This window comes from Oreochromis aureus, linkage group 12, assembly GCF_013358895.1.
Source record: "Oreochromis aureus strain Israel breed Guangdong linkage group 12, ZZ_aureus, whole genome shotgun sequence".
NCBI lineage: Eukaryota > Metazoa > Chordata > Actinopteri > Cichliformes > Cichlidae > Oreochromis > Oreochromis aureus.
The window spans coordinates 20,830,148-20,854,708 of record NC_052953.1 but is presented as its reverse complement, the minus strand read 5'-3'; the positions used below and the strand labels follow the sequence as shown (position 1 = coordinate 20,854,708).

At 40.2% G+C, this 24,561-nt stretch overlaps 2 protein-coding genes across 6 annotated transcripts in view; both read left to right on the top strand.

Moving 5' to 3' along the window:
• The window catches only part of LOC116332468 (transforming acidic coiled-coil-containing protein 1), a 29,347-nt gene extending 8,298 nt beyond the window's left edge, over nucleotides 1-21,049 (top strand). For 3 of the 5 annotated variants that reach the window (XM_039620544.1, XM_039620543.1, XM_031755441.2), the window contains exons 2-13: nucleotides 6,934-7,025; nucleotides 11,514-11,946; nucleotides 13,858-13,912; nucleotides 14,018-14,099; nucleotides 14,673-14,725; nucleotides 16,595-16,729; nucleotides 16,867-16,943; nucleotides 17,096-17,139; nucleotides 17,411-17,571; nucleotides 17,992-18,098; nucleotides 18,193-18,313; nucleotides 19,459-21,049. In XM_039620544.1, coding sequence (XP_039476478.1) covers nucleotides 6,934-7,025; nucleotides 11,514-11,946; nucleotides 13,858-13,912; nucleotides 14,018-14,099; nucleotides 14,673-14,725; nucleotides 16,595-16,729; nucleotides 16,867-16,943; nucleotides 17,096-17,139; nucleotides 17,411-17,571; nucleotides 17,992-18,098; nucleotides 18,193-18,313; nucleotides 19,459-19,527 — 1,429 coding nt within the window. In that variant the 3' untranslated portion in view covers nucleotides 19,528-21,049. Of the gene's footprint in view, nucleotides 1-4,707; nucleotides 5,346-6,933; nucleotides 7,026-11,513; nucleotides 11,947-13,857; nucleotides 13,913-14,017; nucleotides 14,100-14,672; nucleotides 14,726-16,594; nucleotides 16,730-16,866; nucleotides 16,944-17,095; nucleotides 17,140-17,410; nucleotides 17,572-17,991; nucleotides 18,099-18,192; nucleotides 18,314-19,458 lie in introns of those variants that run through there. The other 2 variants (XM_031755439.2, XM_031755440.2) reach the window with 2 other exon arrangements.
• Nucleotides 21,050-21,168: 119 nt separating this feature from the next.
• si:ch211-113d22.2 lies at nucleotides 21,169-23,977 on the top strand. Its single transcript, XM_039620545.1, has 3 exons — nucleotides 21,169-21,535; nucleotides 21,914-22,027; nucleotides 22,568-23,977. Exons 1-3 carry the CDS (start codon nucleotides 21,487-21,489, stop codon nucleotides 22,783-22,785), a joined length of 381 nt encoding a protein of 126 aa, XP_039476479.1. The 5' UTR covers nucleotides 21,169-21,486; the 3' UTR covers nucleotides 22,786-23,977.
• Nucleotides 23,978-24,561: the final 584 nt, after the last annotated feature.

Below are 24,561 nucleotides of genomic sequence, written 5' to 3'. Positions count from 1 at the left end.
ATCAAGTAATGTTGAATCCTGGATATGGATTTGTAAGCAATGAAATTTGAAATAAGGGGGTAGGAACAGGAAAAGTGTAAACTTCATCCTACTCCTTTTCAAGCACACACATTCTGTAGACATAGATATATACATGAAAACTTGATGATTTTTAAGTTTTGTTTTTTTGTTTTTTTTCTCTTGTTATTTCAATTATATTTGCAAGTTCGAAAAAAATCATCTCTCTCTCTCTCTGTCTCTCTCTCTCTCTCTTCTTTTGCATCCAATTTTGTATAATTGAATCTGACTGAAGCTAGTGTTGGCCTTTGTGTCATTTCGTTTTTCTTATGTGAGGAATAGTTCCAAAAATGACCACTAGATGGAGCCATATCATTTAAGAAGCCAACACAGTGTTCTGTTTGGATTAGATAATATTACAACAGACTGTCTATTGTGAGACATCAAACATGCTCTTATGTAAAAGTTATGGGAAAAGCGACTTATTTCAGGAATCCATGGCAACCGTCTTTCAAAAGGGAATCCAGGCTCTGTTATGTTTGTATGCCACAAACTGGAAGGTTGTTTAGAGAACAAGGACAATGAATGTGTTTAAAACTTTTTCTAGTTTTTTTTTATTTATTTTTTTTTTATTTACTTTTAGCCATTTGAGGTTGGACGCAGTAGCACTGGTGTGTACGTCACATGACATGTTTGCTGTTTAGCGTTTGTGCTGTGTGATTGTTGATCAAAGGAGAACCATTCAAGGATGACATTTTGCGCATTCACTCGAATGCAGCTTCTAATTGAAACACAGCCGGAGCTGAAGTCTAACATTAAAAGAATGTAAGCTGCAATTACACTGGACACAAAACATGCTGATGACTCTGTTATTCTTAGCTGTACTGCATATACTCAGGTTGGGACAACTGTTATAATCAAAGGGTTTGTAACCTTTTGGGGCTGACCAAAGTCATTTCAGCTACAGCCTAACTTTTTTTTTTCTAGGAGAATGTGTCTTGCAGCCTTTAACCAAGGCAAAAAAGACAAATAATAACATAAAATACACAGAACAAACTAAAACATGTAAGACACGTGAATAAGTGACACTAGTGTAGTATCCCTTGGGTATAAAGGGTACATTTCCAACAGTTTATCATAGCAATCTGCTCGTCTGGAGAGACACAGGACCTGGTTAACACTTTTTTTGTGTGAAAAGGTGAGCTTTTGTCCAGCTGATGAAGAGGGAAACGCAAGAATGTCCAAATTAAGTACTCGATAAATGTCACAGCGAAATCATGTCCAGTGTAACAAAAACTGTTATCAGTATTCATCTAAGGACAAAAAATATTCACAGACAGTGTGTAAAGTTATATTGGCACGAAAGTGAGCTTCGGGTGGCTAACCTTATATCATCATGCAATGGATTAGGAGTAGAAATAAACAGTTAGTGATAGCTGGGATGCCTCACTAATTCCTTCTTAGTCTACACACAAACACACACGCACTTATCTCATCCAGTATCACATCACCTCTGCTGCGGCTCACAGACATCTTTATCACGGCCGATTTATCCTTAGCTCGTAACCACACATGCTGCTTGCAGTCAAAATCTATTCCATGATTAAGGATGTGCATTCTTGCTACATTAACTGACGGCACACCCATATAACAGACGCGGTCAAGTGTGTAGGAGTGTGCCCTTTTAATGTGCCATAGTCATTTCTGTGTGTGTGTGTGTGTGTGTGTGTGACTACGAGAGCCCATGACCACTTATAGGAGAACGTGTATGTGTGGGCTTTGCCACTGTTACTTGTGTGTGCTATTTGTGGTTTCAAGGTATTACATAAGAGTTGGGTTTTTTTCCCTTGTATTTTCCTCCTGCTTCTGTCTGCGGTCTGTGACTCTGCCAGGGAGAGAGTGAGGGATATTTCCACTCACAGACGGTATACTGTTTTACTTACTGTTTTCCTCATATGGCCAGTTCACATCTCCAGGTGTTGCAGGATGAACAGCTTGTGGAGCACATAGTGTATATCGCATATGGCTACTTTATTATGATTATGTAATGATCATGATTATTGAACTTCGAATAAACTTGTATTTCTCATTCTACACTGGACTTTTTGAGACTAAAATGTTTCCAAACAGCTGGCTTGGTTTTAATATCTAAAGCCATAGCTGTAACTGAAATTAAATAAATAATCTTGCATGGCCTTTCCACTTCACCTTTGTGTGTTGCTTGAAGGGCTTTGTTAGCTGCAGGCAGACCGTCCTCTCTAGGCTAGACAGGTTTGTCTTCTCATCTGTCCTGATAAGGGAACAAAGGCAGCTAAAAGCAAACACAAACAAATGTTTGAGATTCTTCTCCCGCCCCAAACTTTCTTTTTCTTTTCTCTTTCATATCCCAGATCTTTTCATTTCTGTTATCTCCCTCTTTCTCCTTTCCCCATCTCTGTGCGCTTAATTAAATCAGTCTTTTCCGGTTGCCATGGCTCTCATTTGCTCTGTTTTCCCTGTCGACTCATCATAGGCTGAACAGAGCCTCTTTTTATGTGTTCGCCAGCGTGTAAAAAATATGTGTGAGTGCACTGGTTAATCTTTCCCTCTCTCGCTGCCTGCGTGTCTCTGTGGATCAGCAGTGTAATAGCGCTCCTGTGTTTCCTTCCACGTGTTTTGTGGGAGCAGTAAATGGCAGGACAAGCACCTTCGAGTGCAAATAAATAGCATAAGCAATAAAATGCTTTCGTTCTCATTCCCAGTTCACCTTTTTCACAGTAGTTGGAGCTTCTTCCTGTTATTAGATTATTCATGGTTCATGTTTTTTTCGTTGTCAGAGAATACATCTCATCTGGCCTAGATACCGTGTGTGTGTGTGTGTGTGTGTGTGTGTATGTGTGTGTGTGAGAGAGAAAGGGAGAGAGGTATAAATGTGAAAGCCTGGACTTACATAAGCCACCCATGAACAACCTCAGAGGCATTTGTGTGAGCAACGATGAAGCTTTCAGCGAAATACTTTATTCTGCCGGTGTCGTGCTGAGCTGCATCGTTACTGCTGAATTTAGGTTTGCTGTATTGATTTGTCCTCAGGCTGGCTTGGATCGTTTAAGTGAATAGTAGCTCTGTTAGTTGGTGACATATTACTGTATCAGCAGCTTCATTCTCAGCTCAGATTTTACTTGCCTGCATTATTATAACTGTAAAGAGACTATTGTTAGTCCTCGTTAGAAATATTTGATCTCGACTCCTCTTCTTCATGCGGGCCTCTGTGTTGCCAAGTCAAACTGTTATAGCAAATTACAGCTAAAGTACCTTTCAGTCTCACTAAGCAAATTAAGTGACTGAGCAACATCTCAGTCATTTAATTTGTGAGAAACATCCTTCAATCCATGATAATAAAAAGCCTGAACGTGTGTTTTAAAGCAGCCAAAGTTGTAAAGATTTTATAGCATCTGGAAAGCTCTCAGAGTACATTCACCACCCACTTTGTGAGATGTGCCTTGGCCTTGACCTCTTTTTGCCTTCAGAATTGCCATAATTTTTTGTGGCACAGATTCAACTGGAAATATTTCTCAGAAATTTTGGTCCATGTTGACATGATAGAATCACACAATTGCTGCAGATTTGTCAAATGTACATCCAAGATGTGAGTCTCCCGTTCCACCACATCCCAGATGTGCTCTGTTGGATTGAGTTTTGGTGGCTGTGGAGCCCATTTGTTTACAGTGAACTCACTGTAATGTTCAAAAGTTGACTTTTGTGACATAGTCCGTTATCCATGGTCCTGGAAGCAGCCGTTAGAAGACGGATACACTGTGGTCATAATGGATGGATGTGGTCAGCAACAATACTCAGGTTGGCTCTGAGTTTTAAATGATGCTCATATGCCAAGAAAATATTCCCCACACCGTTACGCCAACATCACCAGCCTGAACCGTTGATACAAGGCAGGATGGATCGATGCTTTCATGATTTCTGATCAGCCAAAATTTTTGCCCATGTGAATTGAGCCTGTTTCCTGTTCTAAGCTGACAAGAGTAGGACTCTTTGTGGTCCTCTGCTGTTGTAGCCTATCAGCTTCAAGGTTCGATTCAGAGGTGTTCTTCTGCTTATCTTGACTGTAATTATTTGAGTTACTGTTGCCTTTATATCAGCTCAAAACAGTCTGGTCATTCTCCTCTGGCTCTTTGAATTAAAAAGGTATTTTTCTTGAGAGAGCTGAGGCTGACTGGATAGTTTCACAACTCTAGAGATGGTTTTGTGTGACAAGCACAGTAGTTAGTAGTTTGTGAAATGCTCAGAACAGCCTGTCTGCCAATAAATACAACCAGAGTCATTTAAATCAATAAATAAGTCACTTAATTCATATTGATGATCACTTTGAACTTCAGCCGGTCGTCTTAATCATGTCTAGATGTATAAATGAGTCCTATAAACCTTAAAGCATTGTGCTTTAAGGTTTATAGTTGTGGGGGGGACGGGGTGAAGTTGAGTAAATGGGCGTTACAGCATGGTATAATTTCCGGATAGCATTTGCACCAGTCTTTTCAGAATACTTCATATACTTAGAGCTTTTAAAATGTATATATGCCCTATTAATTCTTCTCCCTTAGCCTGATCAGCTTTCTCTGTAGTAGTCTGTTTGTCCCAGAGAAAACAGACCCTTCTTTCCTCTTTATACAGGAAGCTTTGGCTCTCCTTTCCCCCCCCCCCTCTCCTCGCTTAACCCTGAAAGGATCGGAGCGGGGAAAGGCAAACTCCTGAGGACAAACAAGAGAGTTAGCAAACATGTGGGAGCAGGGCGAGCCGATGTCTGTTAACCAGCTGATCGTCCACCCAGACAGAGCGGAGAGTGAAAAAAGGAGGGGAGCAGAGGGAGGAGTGACTACTGATGCTCCAGTAATCTGTGCCGTGTGAGTCAGTGCTGTTTAGAGCAGAGCGGCAACAGAAGCAGCTGCAGCGGTGTGAGGCACGTTTCTCTCTCACGAACGTCAACAAAGCAGAAGAGCAGGATGGGAAATCTAAGCGGCTAAGCAAGAGGAGGAAGTGAGACAGCAAACAGACGAGGCAAAAGAAGAGGAAGAGAATCAAAAACACAGATCGTGCACTCGTGTTTGGCTTTCTTTTCTTTTCTTTTCTTGCGGCACTCCAAGATAAACTGCCAGTTTCGTTGACAGCAGTAGTAATCGAAACAGAGGAAGAGGAAGGTCACTATTAATTCTTAGAAGTGTCGTCACGCTCAGGACTGAACGTGTCGCAAGGATGTCCTGGTTGTCGCCGGTCCAGTGGGCGAAATGGACGTGGTCAGCAGTGACTGGAGGTTCAGCTGATGATGGGCAGCCCGCAGCGAAGAATAACAGAGAAGAAATGTAAGAGTGCATGAAGTGAATAGAGAAATATAGCTGCTGCAGTATAATAAATACACTCTGATAGAGAAGATTTGATGCCACGGACTCTCGCAGGTTGATTGTGAATGTGGTTGTTTCTGTGATGACTTCCCTGAGTCATGCTGACAGGTGGTGGTTGTATACAAAGAGACAGAGCGTCACTTACAGCAGACAAACTGCCCAGAGCTGTGATAATCTCTGATGCTTTCCTGTGCTGAGGATTGATGATGCTGTCATTTGCTAAAAACGGATTCTTGTTTAAAACACAGGCGTTCAGATTGCTGTTTCACGAGTGTCTGTTTTATGTGCACCGTCGTGTTTCTTTGAGAAACCAAGGGTACGACTGCCTAGGCCTGTTTTTATGTGTGTTTGGGTGTTTGTGAGGGCTCTGTGGTAGCTGGAGAACAGTTGCTGAAAACTGTGGGCAGGAGAAAAAAAGCCACAGTTTCCAAAGCTTTAGATTTTTTTCTTGTCCGTTTCTAGTCTCTAAGTAACCTTCCAAGATTGCAGCCATTGGGGCCGTCACTGGGATGTGACTCAGAGTGTGTGTGTGTGTGTGTGTACACAGTGAGGGGGTGAGTGGGTATGTATATTAGGATTAGCTGCTGATGGTGGGGTTGTATGGGGCCCCAGAGTGTCAGTGTGTTTGTGTGAGCTGGTTATCGGAGGTGAAGTGCGGCTGCGTATTGGCACTGTGAGCTTTGTTGCTTGTTGTGCTGTCTTTCATTAGAGTGCAGACATTTTAATGTGCTTTCAAGTGGCTGAGAGGGTACACACACACACACACACACACACACACACACACACACACACACACACACACACACACACACACACACACACACACACACACACACACACACACACACAAACCCTTGCTGTTGATGTCCCTCCTTTCCTTTTAGTCACTCCACAGTTTGGAAATAAATTTTGGCTGGTTGCCGTGGCAGCTGACACAGCAGACCCAAAGACTGCCTGTTTGTGTCTGTGTGTGTCTGTGTTTGTGTGTTGCGGGACACAGTGTGTCGTTACTAAAGAGCAAAGGATGCAGGTGGCCTTGTAGTGCTTCACTTCCTCTCCTCTCCCTTCCTCTAACTTCCTTTAAAATAAAAGCATTTTTTGTTTGGTCACTTTGAACTTTCAGATCTATTGTGCTCAGGTCACTTAAAAAAAACATGAATTCCATACTGAAAACCTGTTCTGTGTTTGTTAGAAGGAACAACATGATCCAACGCCCAAAAACAGCATTAAAAGTTTTGCAAACATAATTTAGTAGCTGTTTGTAGGATATATGTGCAGCTTATGAAGCTTTTCAGTGCCTCTCTGTTCTCTCAGACAGCACACCATTGTCTGAAACGCTTTCTTTAAACCAGGCAATGTGATGTTTATTTTTATCCCATCTTCTAAAGATTTTTGCAAGTACAAAATTGTTGTGTATTGTGTTTTCTCATTTTCAGTACATTTTATTTTCAAAAGTCAGCATTTGATTTTTAGTTCTGGATAATATCATGAGTACTTGAGCTCAGTTGTAGCTCAGTTTCATGAATCTATTTATTCCTCTCTCTCGCAGTTCGGACTCCGAGGGGACCTTCGAGACTCCAGAGGCCGAGTCTCCGAGTGTTGTGAAGCTGCTGGGCCAACTGGACAACTCCAGCCACACGGGTGAGATTGCTCAGCTGCTTAGCTAGCCCAGTGTTCGTATACTTGCCAGAATCCACCCTACCAGCAGGGTGAGCGTGATTGGTGGTACAGAAAAGGCAATGAGTCTGTATCCTCTTATTTAACAGACAGGACTGCATTTCTCTTCATTTCATAAACAAAATGAGTTTTGTGGTTTAGAAAATGAAAGCGTGATTAACAAAATTGGTTGAACCACATTTATTCTATTAGCTACGCATATTCAGTTATTCAATCAGCCAATCACATGGCAGCATTTAGGCACGTAGACATGGTCAATATGAGCAAACTGAGATTCAGGAAGGGTAAGAAAGATGATTTAAATGAGTTAAAAAGCACGAAAACATGTATACATTCTGCTGTATGGTCTAAGGGTGTGTAACTGTTGACCATGTCCATCCCTTTATGACCACACTGTGCCTGTGTGTCTTCTGATAGACATGGACACAATTAATCTCGCACTGGGGAAATTCAGTTATTACAACAAGGTTCAGGAAGAAAATGTTAATTAAAGACGTGGTAAAAAAAAAGTAAAAATAGCAATATGACCCCCATTTGTATGGACAAATGGTTACTATATGCAGTAAATTGCACAGAGATTTTTTTATATGTACTTACTGTGCAGTGGGAATGATAATGTTTACAGATGGGGTTTTTAGCTGGTATTTATCCTGTGTGGTTATTGTACAGTCTGACTGCTGTTGGGATGAAGCACCTACAGTAGCGCCCTGTCCTACACCGTGGCTTTAACAGTCTACTCCTGAATGTCTGCTTACAGCAGGATAATGGACCATGCCACATATTTCCAATTATTTGTGATTTTGTTTTAGCTCTCAGAGGGGTATCAAAAGCACCTCTGCACAGGAATCTGACTGACTGCTGACATTAGATACTCACAGGTGGGGCTGGGTAACAAGCCGGTTTTTCTTGTGTCACACAATGCTGAAAATTAGTCTTCCATACTTTCTATAACATGTATTTGTATTGGTACGGAAGCACGGATAATCCATAAGCGTTTCAAACAATACCTGGCCTAATTCTCAGGTTGCTGCTAAGATTTCCAGTGTGAAAGGTTTTCCTCATAAGATGTCAGATCTAAATCTGCACTGAGAGTCAGTTTGGATAGGCGGACATAAAGAAAGATGTCACAGTTATTGTTATTACTTCAGAATAATAGCTTGTTGAAGACTATTACTTTCATAATTATACCTTCTTTTTCGGGTTGGATTTGTTTTTGCTTTCTTTTGTAATTTGGAGAAAAGTGATACTTTTGTTGTAACAGTAGTATTTACACTAGTGTGCATTTAAAATGTTCAGACAATGCAAAGTTGCTTTTTGTAACTTCATACTGGGAATATTATGTTGCTCATTATGTGGTGTTAGCATGCCAGAATCTGCTCTTGGATCAGCGTACTGTCATCTGCTCAAAATGTGCATATGAAAGGTAATCAGACATGTAAATGAGCTCGCTTCAGTGAGGCACAGACTTGCAAATGACGTGGGTTGAATCCTCTCTTTTTGAACCTGCCAACAAGGCCTACTGGGGTCCCTCTCACCCCCTTCTTCCTCAGCTGTCCTGCTTTCAGACACGCACAGACACAAGTACCACACATTACCATGGAGATGGCATTTTCTGTGTGGAAGCAAATGTGATTGTCACAAATGTTTCCCCGTGTCCTTTAATGATGATTAAAAAGTGATTGATTTTGTCTGTGTGTGTGGATATGTTGTGTCCATTCTGCATGGATGTGTTTTGTAACCACAGTATATGTGAAGCTGTGGTATATAGTAATAGAGATTACTGTATTTGTTGTTGAAAGTAGTTTGCATAGCGTTCTCCTTTTTGGGCTGAAACAGTCATGTTAAGTTAAAAAAATCTGGGTTAGTTTCATAAATAAAAGATCAACTGTGAAGAAACTGATACTCGGGTTCCCTATAATTAGAAGACTTGTGGTTCTGGGAAACTGCTGCCTTTTCTTGGGAACATCCACACGCCACAATCTAACTAGATGTATTATTTAAACAGTAATGAAGATGAAACCTTAGACAGTTGTGTGTATGCTTGTATTTGTTTCTTTATTCCCCATCAGTCTTCTGTTCCTTTCTTTTTCAGTGAGCTGTGAATCTGTAATTCAGCCTGATGTTGTTTTTGTTGCTAAGCCACGTGGTGGTGGTGGTGCATACGTCCTTTGCATGACTGGGAGTGGTTCCTCTACATCTGTTCCTTGTCTCCAAAGGGCGTTTCTGTTGTGTGCCTGAAAGTACCCAGATTTCAGCTGAAGCTTAGCTGAACTTATGGTGTGATTCAGTGAGCCTCACGTTAGCATTCGATCAGAGCAAAGTGTGTGAGAAAGAGCCGAAACCACAAAGCCTCGATTCATGTTTTGCGCTTACGGAGAGGTCCCTGTTGGTTTATTAACGGGCGTAGTATTATAAGTTTAACAGTATGTGGATGGGTGAGGGGGTCTGACTTGTTTCAGAGATTCCTGTGTTTCAGCAGCAGTGTGATTCAGCTGCTGCTGTGGTTGTTAGCTAGCTCTTAAAGAGATGTATAAGGACACAGGAAGTGGAGTGTTCTGTGAGGAAGCCAGCAGCCATTTTAAGTGCTCTAACAGGAGAAGGAAAAGTTTCATGAATCACTACAAGGTTAAATCCTCCAGAGACAGATGCAGTCTTAACATAGACACAGGATGGGGATGTGAGGTTTCATGGTTTACAGTCAGAGAGTCTGGAGGAACTGAAGGAGTGGATTTATAGATAGCAATGCTTTGCACAAGTTATTAAATTTAACATGTTGGTTAACACCCCTGTTGTATACTCACATTAGCAGCAAATTATGATGTGAAAATGTTAGTGTCAAAGTTACAGTTTATTATGTGCCTTCTAAAGCATCCACCTTTGAATGCATCAGGGGCAACTCAGGGTTCAGTATCTTGCACAGGGGAACTGTGACAAGCAGCCATGGGGAGCAGAGTTATTATAGTTTTTGTATTTTCTAAGTGGTTTTTTATTTTAATTTCATTTTCTAATTTTGTTTAATTTAGTTTCAGTTAGTTAGTTTCTTGTTAGTTGATTGTCTTGTGTCAATTTAGCTTTTGTTTCAAAGTGTTTAGTTTAAGTTTAGTTCTTGTTATTACTGAATGGAGTACATATGTCAGAGGCAAAATGCAAGGAAACCAGTACAGTGCCACAAAGTCTTGTAGACATCCAAAGTCTTAATAAACACATCCATCGAAGCCTCATCAGGCAAGTTGTAATAAAATTGTTACTAAACTAAAACTCAGAACATTTGCTGAGTTTTCCAAGCTCACAAAATAGTTTCAGGTAATTTCTTTGTCGAAAATCTAGATTTTATCTTTATTAGCGTTAACCCTTTTTTGTAGTTTTAGTCAGGTCAAGTCAGCTTTATTTGTATAGCACATTTAAAAGACAAAGTGTCAGCCAAAGTGCTGAACAGAGGGACAATGTAATCAAACAAAAGAAAGAATTTAGATAAATGAGGTTAAAAAAAAAAAAAAAAAGCTTTTAATTTTGTTGTAGTTAAATTGTAATAACCTTGATGGGGAGCCGCGTAGTAAACCTTCCGATTGCCAGCTGTCCCACTCTACCTCACGATATACTATATGGACAAAAGTATTGGGCCACACCTCTCAACCTTTGAATCCAGGTGTTTTCCGTCCCTAAACTCAGCACAGAAGCTGTGCAGCAGGAGCTTCGTGTCATTTAGTGCATCTGTGCAACAGAATAATATTAAAATTCCATAAAATGGAGGAAAAAGCTGCAGTTATGTATTAAATATCTGCACTGAGTTTACATTTTAGCAATGTCAGCTCTATTAAATACTGCTTTCACTTGCTTTCCCTCTTGGCTCACCCTTTTCCCTCATTTAATTTCTTTTTTTTCTCCACAGTACAAAGGTTAACTAGTTAACTTATATGACAGACGAGTTAAGTAGTGACATTTAAATAGAAGATTCTTTTTGTTTCTAGATTTTCAGTTCTGTTGTCTGTATGGAGCAGTTCATTGACTCTTTGTCAGCATGTTAAGTGTTTCAACTATTAGATTTTTCCAGCTGCAAATCTCAGATGAGATTGGCTCCCTCTTCACCTGCCTCAGCAAAACATAACTGGATCCTTTGTAAGTGATCCTGTACAGAAGCTTGTTTGACACAGATCCTGATTTTAATACAGTTGTTTTCAGAATTCAGTTCAAGACTCTTTCGATCACTTTTACAGCTCTTCAGGATCAGTCACATACATACATTACAGATATCCTTGCAGCCCTGTGGCACAAGTAGATCGATAAAGGCTGTAAGCAACATATGAGTCTATGTTTTCAGGGTTTTGCATCCTAAATGTTGAAACTCTCACTGTAGAGAGTTGAAAACAGCTTCGGTTTTAGTCTCCACATGTGTTTAAATCAGCATACCTAAGTTGTAAATAAACTAACTTCCATTTTTCTTTGTTTTCACAGTTTTTCCTGATGTCACAAACCACATTCTGAATACAGTCTCCAGCCAGGATCTTGGTACCGCTCCATCCCAAGAGGTCGATTCTCTGAACAACCTTACCAGCTCCTCGCCTGACAACAGCGGGTTCAGTTTGGATCAGAACCTTAATTTGACCCTCAGTAACAAACCGGGTCCCGAAGTGGTCATTTCCCCATCAAAGACTCTTCCACAATCTGCCCGGCCTCCATCGCTGTCTGTCGTCTCTCCGCTGAACAAACCCGATCCCTCCGAGGTGGATGACGAGGCTCCGGTGACGTCCGACTCAAGCCCGGATTCAAACTTGACTCTCAGTCATGACATTAGTGTGGATTCTGATTTGCTCAATGGCAACATGGACTCTGACATTTCGCTGTCAAGCACAAAACTGAGCTGCGAGCCCAAAGGGTCAATTATCACGTGAGTACGTTACAGACTTATACACGAAGCCCTGTCCTTTCCAGTCATCAGCCATAATCATCCCTGTTCCAGTTGGTGACTGCAGTTACACAAATGCTGAATCTGAGCCAGGGTGACTCACACATTTTCAAGCTGAACAAGTGCTTTTCTCTTTTAGTGGCTGTAGGGAACAGTAGTGAATGCTCACTATTGTCCTCAATGAACCTAGCAGATCAAAGTGTTCCCATTTTAATCAGCCGTGGTCGCCTGTTGTGTCTTGAAAAAGTCCTGTGTCCTGTTTTTTCTTCTTCTCTTCTTTCTGATAAAGAAGTAATATTCAGCATTATCATGTTTAATAATGCTTTTTTTCCAGTAGTGTTGGTTTTATTTTAAGAAGTTTTAAAATTCAGTCAGAAAAGATTTTATTTGAAATGCCTGCTTTTAACCCATGGATGCTGATGGAAGGCTGGATATTGTAGTCCTGTCTTCATACCTGGATTAAGTATTTTTAAGAAAAGCTTTGTTTTTGCAGAAAGATTTCTTTCTCTTCAAAGGTATTAACCTCTTAACGGTTCTGTAACCCCCTCTTCATAAGATGTTAAGATGTCAAGCATCGCCCTCTGGTGGTTTTTAACCAGAACTCCATATTCACCACTAATCCGGTCTTTTAAAAAAGATTTTTTTCCTGTTTTTTAACAAATGGATACTTAAAAAAGCAATTTAACTGTTGTTTTATCAACATATCCCAAAAATGACCCTGCTGTGAAATGGCATTTGGAATTTTATTGATATTTCTTTATGCATAAACTCAGTGTGCTTAACACAGAAGATTAAAACAAAGAAACAAAAACCCTGTGTAGGTTTTACAAAGCTTTAAGGCAGTGAAAGTCAGAAAATAATGTTTTTAAAAGTAAAACCATTATTCTTACTGTGTTTTTGTTTTTATTGGTTTTTATATATATTTTTTGTTTTCATTGTCCGCTTTAGTTTCAGTCACTTCTCAGAGAAGGTTTGTTCGCATCAGATTAATTTAAGACAGGCGGTAGTTTAGACATCCCCATTAACAAAGTCAAAAACACATTATAGTTAGTTTTGTGAGTCCACAAAATCATTTCAGTTACTTCTGGTGTTATTTATTTTATTTTTATTTAACAAAAATGTTTTTTCAAACATAGATTTTATTTTTTAGTTTAGCTTTAGTTATTCAAAGTATCTGAGTGGATGATCACATATGAGGGTAAAAATAGCACCGGCAGGGAGACGTTCAGGACATTTTTGGATGACCTCTTTATCTGCCGTCTAGTTTTTGCCTCAGTTTTCAGTTTACTAAAGAACAATAATCCTGCACTCACCTTGTGTTTACCCTGACCCCTATCCCGTCCTCTCCTGTGTCTTTCCTTCCTTTTCCTTCAAACCCTGTCATGCTGTGTCCCTTTTCTCTGTGTGGCATCAGGACTGCTGAGCAAGTCCATTTCCTCTGTGTTCTGTTGTAAGTACTTTGTAACTGTAGGTGCAGAAATGTTTGTGTGGTGTAACTCCAGCTCTTTTTTTTTTTTTTGTCTTGCAAACATTCATTAATTTTCCTTTGATCACAAAGTGAAGGTGGATGAAATTGTGGAATTCATATCTATTAAGTAGACGAAAGAAATGGTTAGTGGTAACCCTATAAATCCCTCTAATGCTCTGTGCAAATGTTATTTAAATTTGGCAAACAGCTTCTTCATTAATCTGCTTTTTTTGCTGTGTGTAATTCAGCACTTTTAGCAGAGCATGCGAGCTCAGCACACACAAAGCAAAGCTATGTGGTCCAGCTGTAAGGCTTCCTCTGTCTCCTAATTTCTCTTCTCATCATCACAGTTGTCCACATGTATGCACACACGGATGTGATCTGTTTGTGTTTGTGCTGATGTTGTCGTTTGCCTTTATATTTAGGAACTCCTGCAAAGTAAAGCAGAACCAGCCAATCCAGAACGACTTTAACGGACAGGTAAGCACTAATAGGTTTTCTGCTGTTGAGCAGCTTCAGACTCGCTGATTAGCACTGCAAACTACATGCAATGACTGTGGATGATTGAGTTTGCTGCTGTTGAAGGATGACCATCATGGAGGCCACGCCACAGACGAGGAGAAACTGGCGAGCAGCGTTGGGGTCAAACCAGAAAAGGACCAGAACAGTGAGTCAAATGATTAATTTAGGTTTATTTATACTTAAAATATCTACTTTTCCCATGGCCACTTCACCATAATACACACAGTACACAGGGCACACACTATCCCGATATCAGATAACTGTTAATAATTGTCAGCCTGCATTAGCTTTCTGCTTGGATCAAACAATCAACCAGGGTTAATCAATACTGCACATCAACTAGGTCATCTTTGCCGTACCGTCACACACACAGTAATAATTAACTTCACATGTAATTTTGCGTCACATTGAACCCTGTTACTTTGTCAGTTATGAGCATGAGAAAGTGAAGGCAAATCATTATGAAAATGTGCTAGGGGGCCTAGAAGCATTGAAATACAGCTCACATTCACAATAATACAAATATATGTACGGTGAGTGAAATACTTACATCATAATTTAAAAAAAAGTAAATTAATTTCTTCCCAAATCCCGTGCAATTAGATTTTACACAACAAAATGTTGTTTAGAAGAATACATTTATATTTTGTGGACTGTAACCTAGTCTGTTACATTATATGGCACTAAATATGACCCAGTGACTGCTGTTTCCTTCTAGTCCAAGACTGCCAGGTGACATCTAAACCTGAGGCATCAGACTGCTGCTCTGTGGTGAGATACCGTCACATTTTACCACCCAGTCATTTCCCTACATCTGCTGCATGTACAATCCATTTAAAGACAGCAAAAGTCTTACTATATAGAGCAATTTCACTGTTAGACCAATGCTTTTTGGCTTGAGGCTTTCATGTTGGTCACTGTGCTGTTGGAGCTTTGACCTTTTTAGTCTTTTTCCCTCCTCCATGCATCTCCAGCAGTTGTGCCAAAAACCTTTACTCTGCTCTCTGGTCTATTTATCCATCATCAAACTAGAAGCTGTCGTTCATATGCTTTTGGTTTGCGCCTTCCATGATAATACCATCTAGGGAACACTAGGTGGGGCTAAAGCAATCTTTTATGTCCCAAGCAAAGCTTTTAACATTCATTAGTCAAGTGTTTGACTCACAGTCTGTTTCTCATTTGTTTTAGTTTGCTTAGCGTCTGTGTTAAAAATAAAAACATTATAAGAAAAAATAAAGAATAATGGCAATAAGCACTTAATTGTAAGCTTCCCATGTAACATATATAGCTCCAATAATTATGACACTTTATGTGAAATAGTAAATGCCATTTGTGGACTACATTTTGGCTATAAATATGACTTTGAAGAAATACCAACACACTGATACCTACCGTCCCTTCTTAAATTCACAACTGGACAAATTATTTTGAGTTTTGTGGAACTTTGATGTTCAGACCGAATTTTAGGCAGTTTTCAAGTAGAAATGGTAACATCTTTACTTATATTGATAAATAGACTGTAATCAACAGGATTTATGAAGGGGTTATATAAAATAAAAAAATTACCTGTTTTGCAAGTATCTTTCTGACTCTGCATTATTGTACCTACATTATAAGGAATCCATTTCTTTTTGGCCACTTAAAACATCTTTGTGGAACTGTTATATTATATCTGTTGCAATTTCTGCTGCCATCTTGGCCAGATCTGTCTTGAAAAACACACTTTTTTTGTCAGTGACACTTTTTAGCTGGTTAAACAGAAGATATATAAAAGTCACTTTGCCCCCCCAAAAAATGATTGGAACTTCTGCCTTGTGACAGGAATGTTGTTTGTGGCTCTAAATGTAGTCTAGTATAAATGCAGTCTGCAGACAAAACACTCACTTTTAAAAAATGGCTTTGACATGTCCTGGCATGTTCCAGCACTATGTGTAAAAGTAACAGTGGTACTTTGCCACTTCATAATAAATTAATTGATACTTCTGCACAGTAAAAATAGAAAGATTGTCTGGTGAATGCTCAGTATGCAGTTTAGAGCTCAAAACTAGTACAGTACTGATACGATGACTTCACTGTGCTGCAGGAGGTATTTAGTGTCTGCCACTGTGCTCATGTGCTCAGGTGACAGATGGATTATGATTATCATTCAGCAGATTAGAATATGACAGCCATAATCCAGGGAAGGACAAAACAACAGAGGAGAGAGAGACGGAGAGAAGGAGGAGGATTGAGGTCTGTAAGAACGTTGATCGAAAGCCAATGGCTGGTATGAGGTGAAAGATGAGCAGTTTGAGAGAAAAATAAAAGGAAAACAAAGAGAAGGAAAGGAGTTGGTGTGTGGAATATCTTCATATAACAGAAAAATTACACAAAAACAAGAAAACAGCACAGTTTACATGGAATATATGGTGTAAATATAAAACGGCATTGAACGCTAAACCAGTACAGAGAAAAACTTTGTTAAAGTGTGCAGTTCGTTCAGTTTTATGGGAGTTTTGTTGAATACTGTTTCCCAAAATAGTGAAAACTGTTTGTGGCCTAGTGGACTTTAAATTCTCGACGGTTTAGTGGGTAAACCGCTTATTAGCACCGTACAAAAAAAGACACAGGAGAGCATGACTGATTTCCTTCTGCTCTCAGCAGTATGAAGACACGTGCAAATTGAAGAACAAGTCGGGGGGAAGTGAGATGCAGAAAACGGGAAGTCAGGTCCTGGATTCCATCTGCATCAGTGAGGCAGAAAAACAGGCTGTTCTCACCCTTATCCGAGAGGAGGTACACTCTTCTATCACACTCATTCATAAGTGTTGCATGTCATCAGTGTGCTTATTTATTTATTTGTATTTTGTTTTAATTTGACAAGGTTTCATTCATGCACACAGTTCATGCTCACAAGAAACGTATTCTTTCAGATCATCACTAAGGAGGCTGAAGTCAGTGACTGGAGGAAAAAGTATGAAGACTGCAGGAAAGAAGTTGATGAGATGAGGTTAGAAATATGAGAAACCACTACCATGAGAGTGGTCGTGTAAGGTTTATGATAGGTTAAGTTATCTCGCCTCTATCACCTTTAAAAGCAGTTTGGGGTTTAAGCTGTCATGAATATGTTGCCCTTAGAAACCATGCTGTGTCTTATTACAGAAAGATTGTTGCAGAATATGAGAAGACAATCGCTCAGATGATTGGTGAGTGGAAATGCTAAGAGATATATTTGAACAGTTTCTAACTGTGACATAACAGACTGTTATTTTCCATCAAATCAAAATTTTCCATTAAATCAAACCTTTCAAAGAAATTGTGTTATCTCTTATCAAGCGTGCAGTTATGATTTCTCTTGTCACATCAGTGAAAAACCAAATTCATCACTGCTTGTGATTAAAAATGCAATATTTCATGAGGTCGAGTCTGTAAAAAAGTTGTGTACCATTCCTTAACAGCTGCTTCTTCTTCTATCAGAGGACGAGCAGCGCAACACTGTGAGTGCCCAGAAGGCTTTGCACGCAGTGACGATGGAGAAAGACGCCGCTCTGGCAGACCTGAACTCAGTGGAGCGCTCGCTTTCTGACGTCTTTCGCCGTTACGAAAATATGAAGAGCACCCTGGAGGGCTTTAAGAAAGTAAGGGGTATATGCCTGTCAAGTCCAAGTGCTGTGATGAGGAGCTGATAGTAGCACAAATTGGAGGATTGTAAGAGGATTAAGGTCAGAATAAGGTTGGATGGTATCCTGTGATTAAGGGCAGTGGTCTTAAGAGTGATAACACAGGTTTAGATCAATATTTCATGGTTCCCATCTTCATCAGATGCCACATAAAAACCAAGTGTATGCTGAAATCTTTACCTCAGTTTGATCCAGGACTTAAATAGAGTCCCCACTTTATGTGGTTGTATTGGAAAGACTTCTAGGTGTAAACGTGTTAAATTGCAGTGTAGGGCATTACTCTAGTTAAAGACTCGATTTAAGGGAAGAATTAGAATAACAAAAGCATACACGATAAAGATGACTGATAAGATGCACTGTGTTTGTTTCCTCATGCAGAATGAAGAGGTGTTGAAGAAGTGTGCACAAGAGTATCTGGCCAGAGTCAAGCAGGAGGAGCAGAGATACCAAACACTAAAGCTGCATGCAGAGGAGAAACTGGACAAGTATGTAGAGAGTAAATATAAAACTACCATAAGAAACTAAACACTGGACAGATTCAGTTTCTGTTAATTATCTCTCATTTCATGCATCTCTTAGAGCTAATGAGGAGATTGCTCAGGTGCGTGCAAAGGCGAGCGCAGAAAACATGGCGATGACCGCCAGCCTGAGGAAGGAACAGATGAAGAACGAGTCTCTGGAACAAGCCCTGCAGCAGAAGGTGAATTGCATCATGGATACAAAATCTGCTCTGAGACCCTTTTAGTGTGTAGTAGTGATGGACAGGCTGACAGAGGAGGTCAGGCAGGAGGCTCTTTGGACTATTATGTTTAGAGAAGTCATTGTCATCTATAGCGAGAGTAGGGAGCAGGTGCAAGAGAGTCTGGAGAGGTGGATGTGTGCACTTGAGATAAGAGCAAGCAAGACAGGTGTGAAGCTGCAAGGAGCAGACATAGTGAAGGTGGATGAGTTTAACCTGGGGTCAGCGATCCAAACAATAGACAATGCAATTCAATTCACTTTTATTTATACAACGCCAAATCACAACAACAGTCACCTCAAGGCGCTTTATATTGTAAGGTACACCCTACAATAATACATGATCCCACAATAATACAGTAATAAGACAGTGCAGAAGAGAGGTGAAGAAGAGAGTGCAGGCAGGGTGGACATGCAGAAGGGTGGTGTGACAGAGGTGCATAGTAGGGATGAGGTGAGATGGATGCAGATGATCCGCTGTGGCGACCCCTAAAGGGAAAAGCCAAAAATGTAGTTGCATACAATTTTTCACTACGCAATGATTTCTGCCAAAATTATTATATAATATCTACAGAAGTGTGTGTGTGTGTGTGGAAAATTGGAAGTAAGAATAATGCTGTCAGTTAAATTCATTTTTAATTTGTTTTTTTGTCTGTTTTATCTGTTTTTTTTGGCACTTGAATACCATCAAAATACATGTTTGAGGTGGTACAAAGAAATAGTCTGGACTTGGGCTGGATCATTTCCAAATGAGCGTACTTAAAGAAACAAATATTTACATATGATTTGCACTTGTATTTGTTAAACTAAAGGGATCATGCAGCTGGCTAGCGCTGCAGCTCAGCTGAGGTGCACACCATGAAAGTTTAGTTACAGCTTGTCACACTTGAACGATCACGAGCCACTTCCTTCTACAGTGAAGTTTGCTAAATAGAAATTTGTTCCTACATGAAACTGCTTACAAGAAAACTTTTGTTGTGTTTTTTTTTCTTCTGGGTATCTAGGTCAGGATTTCTGGCAAATGACAGTGCTGCTGAGTTTTTAAAAAAGCATTTTTGGTGGTTAGATGGTATTTACTTACTTTCCTCTATTCTGTTTTTTTTACAGAATCAAGAGATCGAAGAACTGACAAAAATCTGTGACGAGCTGATTGCCAAAATGGGAAAAACAGACTGAGGATTTCTTTATGGGAATCAACCATGATTGTCCGTTCCTCTGGCCCCGTGCATGCATTCAGCCCTGAAGCAGTTCTTATACCCTGTGCCTGCCCTGCATCTCAGAGCCTGCTTATGTACAGACGTCTAAAGTAACTTCTTGTATACTACGATTGCACTACATGTGACAGGAACCAAGAACGCTCTATACATTTTAATTACGTGTGATTATCTTAGTTTGTTTTGACTTTGTGCCCATTTTGAGGCCATCTGGAGCCCTTGTGCTTTTGTCAATCATTCCAGTGAACAACAGCTCGCTTGTGACTCAACTTAATTTTCCCAGCAGCTTAACCGCTAAATTCCCAGCATCTCCTCATGCAGGGTGACATCAGATTTAATCTAGGTCGAGATTTGTTTTAAGTTACATTTCAGCTCGGTTTTGTAGAAGGAATATTTTCTATTAAAGAAGCAGTCTATAAAATGTATTTTTCTATGAAGCAAACGTGGGTTTTATGCTCACCGAGGAAGGCTCAGGGGTATTTTGTCGGGGTTGAATGAGGTCAAGGTTAAAGTCAAGCTGCACAAAACGGGAAGAAAGGGGTTTAGGATCATTTGAGGAAGTAGAGCAGCCCACAGAAGCTTTTGTTTGTTTGTTCAGTTATGATATTGAAAGCAAGCTGCACATAATTAATATCATTTGTGTAAACTGATTCAGACGGCGGCACATTTGGGATGCTGGACAATTCAAAAAGCAGCAGAATATTAATCAGTCACTTTATATGTAAAAAAAAATAACCTGACAATCACATAAACATTGATGGCTTCATCCTGTGTGCATAAACACAAAACTAACTGGTGTTAATGATCGCGAACAGCTGGAAAAGAGAAAAACAGTCACTCTGTATGTCAGCTGAAGGCTAAAGGCTATTATATGATTTTAAGTGCTGCTGTACTGTCTGTCAACAGTTTTTGTTTAACTGTCAGTATGTCACCGATTGCTCACTAATTCACATTTATCTCTCAGACTTTGACACCTTTGCATTTTTTTTCCATTGCTTATGTGGGATGATGAACATGTGAGCCTTATTGCTTGTGTTTACAGCAGTACACTAGTAATGCAACAGAAAAATATCAGTTTATTGCATGTTTACTTTCACATCTTTGCATTTTTCAGAATGCACACTGTTTTTCCTTAGCACACCAACAAAAACTAGATCGGCACAGTGCCGCAACAACAGTAAAATTGGTGCATATTATACCGAAAAAAAGTTTTCTCTTTTAGAAAAACAAAAGAAATGTGTGAAAAGATCAAAGCTCATTCAGGTTTTATCATAAACTAAAAATATAAGCCTTTCATTTTGGTGTTGGTACTTTTTGGTCAGTCACTACTGTAACTTAATGTCAGATAACTTAACTGGCTTTGTAACTTTAGCCCCTTTAATTATTTAAATATATATTTGTGAATTAGAAATGACGATCTCACTCCTGTGTGGAAGCGACTTGAGCGTTTGTACATCCTTCCTGAATAAACCTAAATATAATTTGTTCTGCTATGTTTGATTTTTGTTTTCCTGTCTGAGTTCTCTGTTTGTGTCAGTGTCCACGTGATGGCCGCAGCTTTGGACTCGCTGCTAATTACGATGCACAGCGTTTACATCTTGCACATACATTACATTTTATATTCACGCTGTAAAAAGTTTTAGTAGTTAGAAAAAGAAACAAATTACCTCATAATTCTGTTAATAACACCAAACTCTAACCGTGTCTGCCCCTGGTAAAGCTTGCTTTAAGTCAATTACTGCAGTGTGCTGGCTGTGCATCATAGATGGAGATTACAGCGATAAGACTTTAATGCCCTCAGACACCTTCTCCTCCAGCTCCACCTCAACCTCCGGTGTCTCCTCCATCAGACGCTCATCTCGGCTCATCCACTCTTTCTCTGGACTCTTGAAAAGACGCAGTGACCCATTGCCCTGCTGCCATGAAGACTGCTCTGGCTCTGCTGCTGCTCATCTCTCTGGCCTGCCACGGTAAGTTTTTGGGAGAAGAGATCAACTTTGCTGACTGGAAACTTTGTGTTGGAGAGAATCCACTTTTTTGGGAGAATTTACTCTGCAGCAAATGTATAGTATTAGTGAGGTTAGTCACTATATTTTATTTACTGTCTGTTGGACATACATTGCTTTGAGTGTGTGCAGACGTTCCCTAGCCTCAAATTGTAGGAGACGACAGAAGCTGGATACTCTGCTCAGTGTGTGTGTGTGTGTGTTTGTGTGTGTGTGTGTGTGTGTGTGCATGGTTGAATGGACTAATAAGAAGGTGGTTGCATATCTGCATGCTTGCAGCCACCTTTTGAATATGCATGCTTAGTCTCAAGCCAGGCGCTCTCTCCTGTTCTGTCTGTGAAGGCCATGCTCTCAAATGTCACACATGCGTGGCGTCCAATGAGGAAGACTGCAACCGTCAGGGCTCCACCCCCTGTCCTCAGTATGCTGATGCCTGCTCCACCATCACAGGGCCCAGTGAGTAAACACTCACACACACATATACATGTACAAACACACACAGAAAAACAAGCAAAACCAGTATGATGTGGCTGGATACAGTAGTGCCTCACTAGAGGTCAGCACAACACTGACAACCCACTGCTTGATTGTGTCACAGATTCAGGAAACCAGCGGTCCTTAAAATAGTGCTCAAACAGTTTCCATTTCCATAAAAAGAGTTTTTAAAGTCAATATTAAAATCCATAAACCACAAACTCATAAAACTCACTTAGCTGCTTCTCTTTTCTCATGCATTTAGCATGTAGTCTTCTGAAGGGGCTGTGGCAAGACCTTTTTCTGTTGGTAACAAAAATCTGAGATTGTTATTTCACAGAGTGAATTTGTAACAGATCAGATGCATGTGATGATGTTCTAAGCACTAAAATGACCTAAAGTTTTTTTTCACATATTGGTCACATGACATCTTTTAAGTGTGTGTTCATTTTCGTGCTTGGAAAGTCTTCAGTTACTTCAACACAACTTACCCATCACCCTCTCTGACCCGATCTCTTTCAGACACGGTTATGAAGTCGTGCACATACAAGGCCTTCTGTGAGAAGGCTAACAGCGGCACCTCCGGAGCCAAGATGCATTGCTGCTTTGGCGATGACTGTAACGGGCCCCACAAGAGTCACAGCCACGGTGGTCATCCCAACAGCACAGGGGCAATTTCTTCCAGCCCAGTCCTGCTGATCACAGCCCTGCTGCTGCGTATGGCCTTGAGTCAGCTGTAAATTCCTCCACCTCCTCCTCCCTTTTTTTGTTTTGTTTTCCTTCCAGTGATTCATCACCTCCTCTTTATCTGTTTTATTTTTAAGTTCAAAAAAGGGATTTGAGTTGCAGAGAGTTTCATGTGGTTTGAGACAAATATCGTCTTTCGACGAGGGTTTCTGACGGCTGTGGTGGAAGGGAGTGTGGTCTGTTCTGCAGGTACAAGCTGCTTTAAAGCAGCTTCCTTTGTCTAAGTTATCATCCTCTCAAACAGTAACCTCGTTCTCTGTAGCAGCTTGTTGAATTTAAGAGGATTTTAACCTGGGGAGTGTTTGTGGTGAATAAATGTGTACAAAGTTAAGAACAGCTCACAGCTCTGATGCACCCGGGGGGGACTCGAGTGTGGTTTTGGTAACTAAGTGCTGGGGTGCCTCACTAGTTTAGTGCACAGCTAGCTTGCTTCGTACCATAGAACCACAAAACGAATCTCTTTCGCACGGTAATCTGAAACTGATTTAAAAGGTTTGAAATTGTCTGTGATGATGCTTTGTTATTTTATCTGTATGGAAGCTTGTCTGAATAAAGACCTAATCACACCCTCGTTTCGTGTGTGGGTGCAGTGCATGGTAAACTGTGGCTAAGGTACCCTTGGTGTGGCATTTGACACACTGCTCCTCACTAAATTTGTTTTTGTTAATGTGTCTGATGTAAAAGCACACCTTGGGCGTCTTCTGTACAGTAAAGGAAACATTCAGTCTGTGATTTTCAGCAGTAACAGAAGGGTCTGCTGAAACTTCAAAGCTTCCTTTTGCAACACTGTAAGTTAATTTCTGTGCAGTCGCCACAGGATATGAAATCAGTGAGGTAGGTCTCCGTCCTGAGGCAGGTCATATGACGTGCAACCACTTCCTCTTAACAGGAGGACACAATTTTGCAGAAAGCAAGAAAAGTGAACACAGAATCCCTCCTGTGAATGTAGATATTTGTTATTTCAGCACTTACAAAGGTGTCATGCTCAGATCCAGCAGAGACTTTACATGTGTGAAAACCTTAAAACCAGAATCTTGACTAAACTTACAGTGAGGTGTTGAAACTGAGAGGTCAGGTCAGTTCATCTTTTAAGCCCTCTTTTTTTTTTTTATCACTTAAGAGTTTTAGACCTCAAACTGTGGTCACTTTTGTGTAAAGGTGGAATAAAGCAGGCTTTAAGCATTTTATTAGAATACCCTGAGTTTCTTTACATCCTGTGGCAATGTGAGATGGATGACTTATTATTTTACCCAACATTTAACACTGAAGTTGCTGTTTTGCAAGTTAGACAAATTTAAGATACTTGCTAAAGTTTTATCTATCAGCTCTTCAACTTAAGTTCACATAGAAACTGCAATAAGGTAATGTGTTAAAAAGGATCCTTTCTGCATAAGTTTGAAGCCTGAATTTCCATGAACACCTTTGACTGACAACCTTGAACTCCTCCACACTTGCATATATTTGCTTTTGATGTGTCTTCTTTAACTTTGGATGTTTGTCTCTGATAGCACTGGGCTACACTAGTGCTTTGTTCAGAGGTCGTGCTTCGGGATATAAGGTTAGTAAATTATAAGTCTGATAACCACAAATGCTTTTTCATGGAATATGTTTTGCATATTTTTGTTGCACGGGATCACATGCAGCTACAAGACTCAACTCTTCCAATAGCACGCACTAATCAGCATAACCGACCGTTTTCTCTTTATCTAAATAATGCAGGACTTTCATGCAGCCGTGCGGCTGCTATTGATGACACTATGGTCATGTGA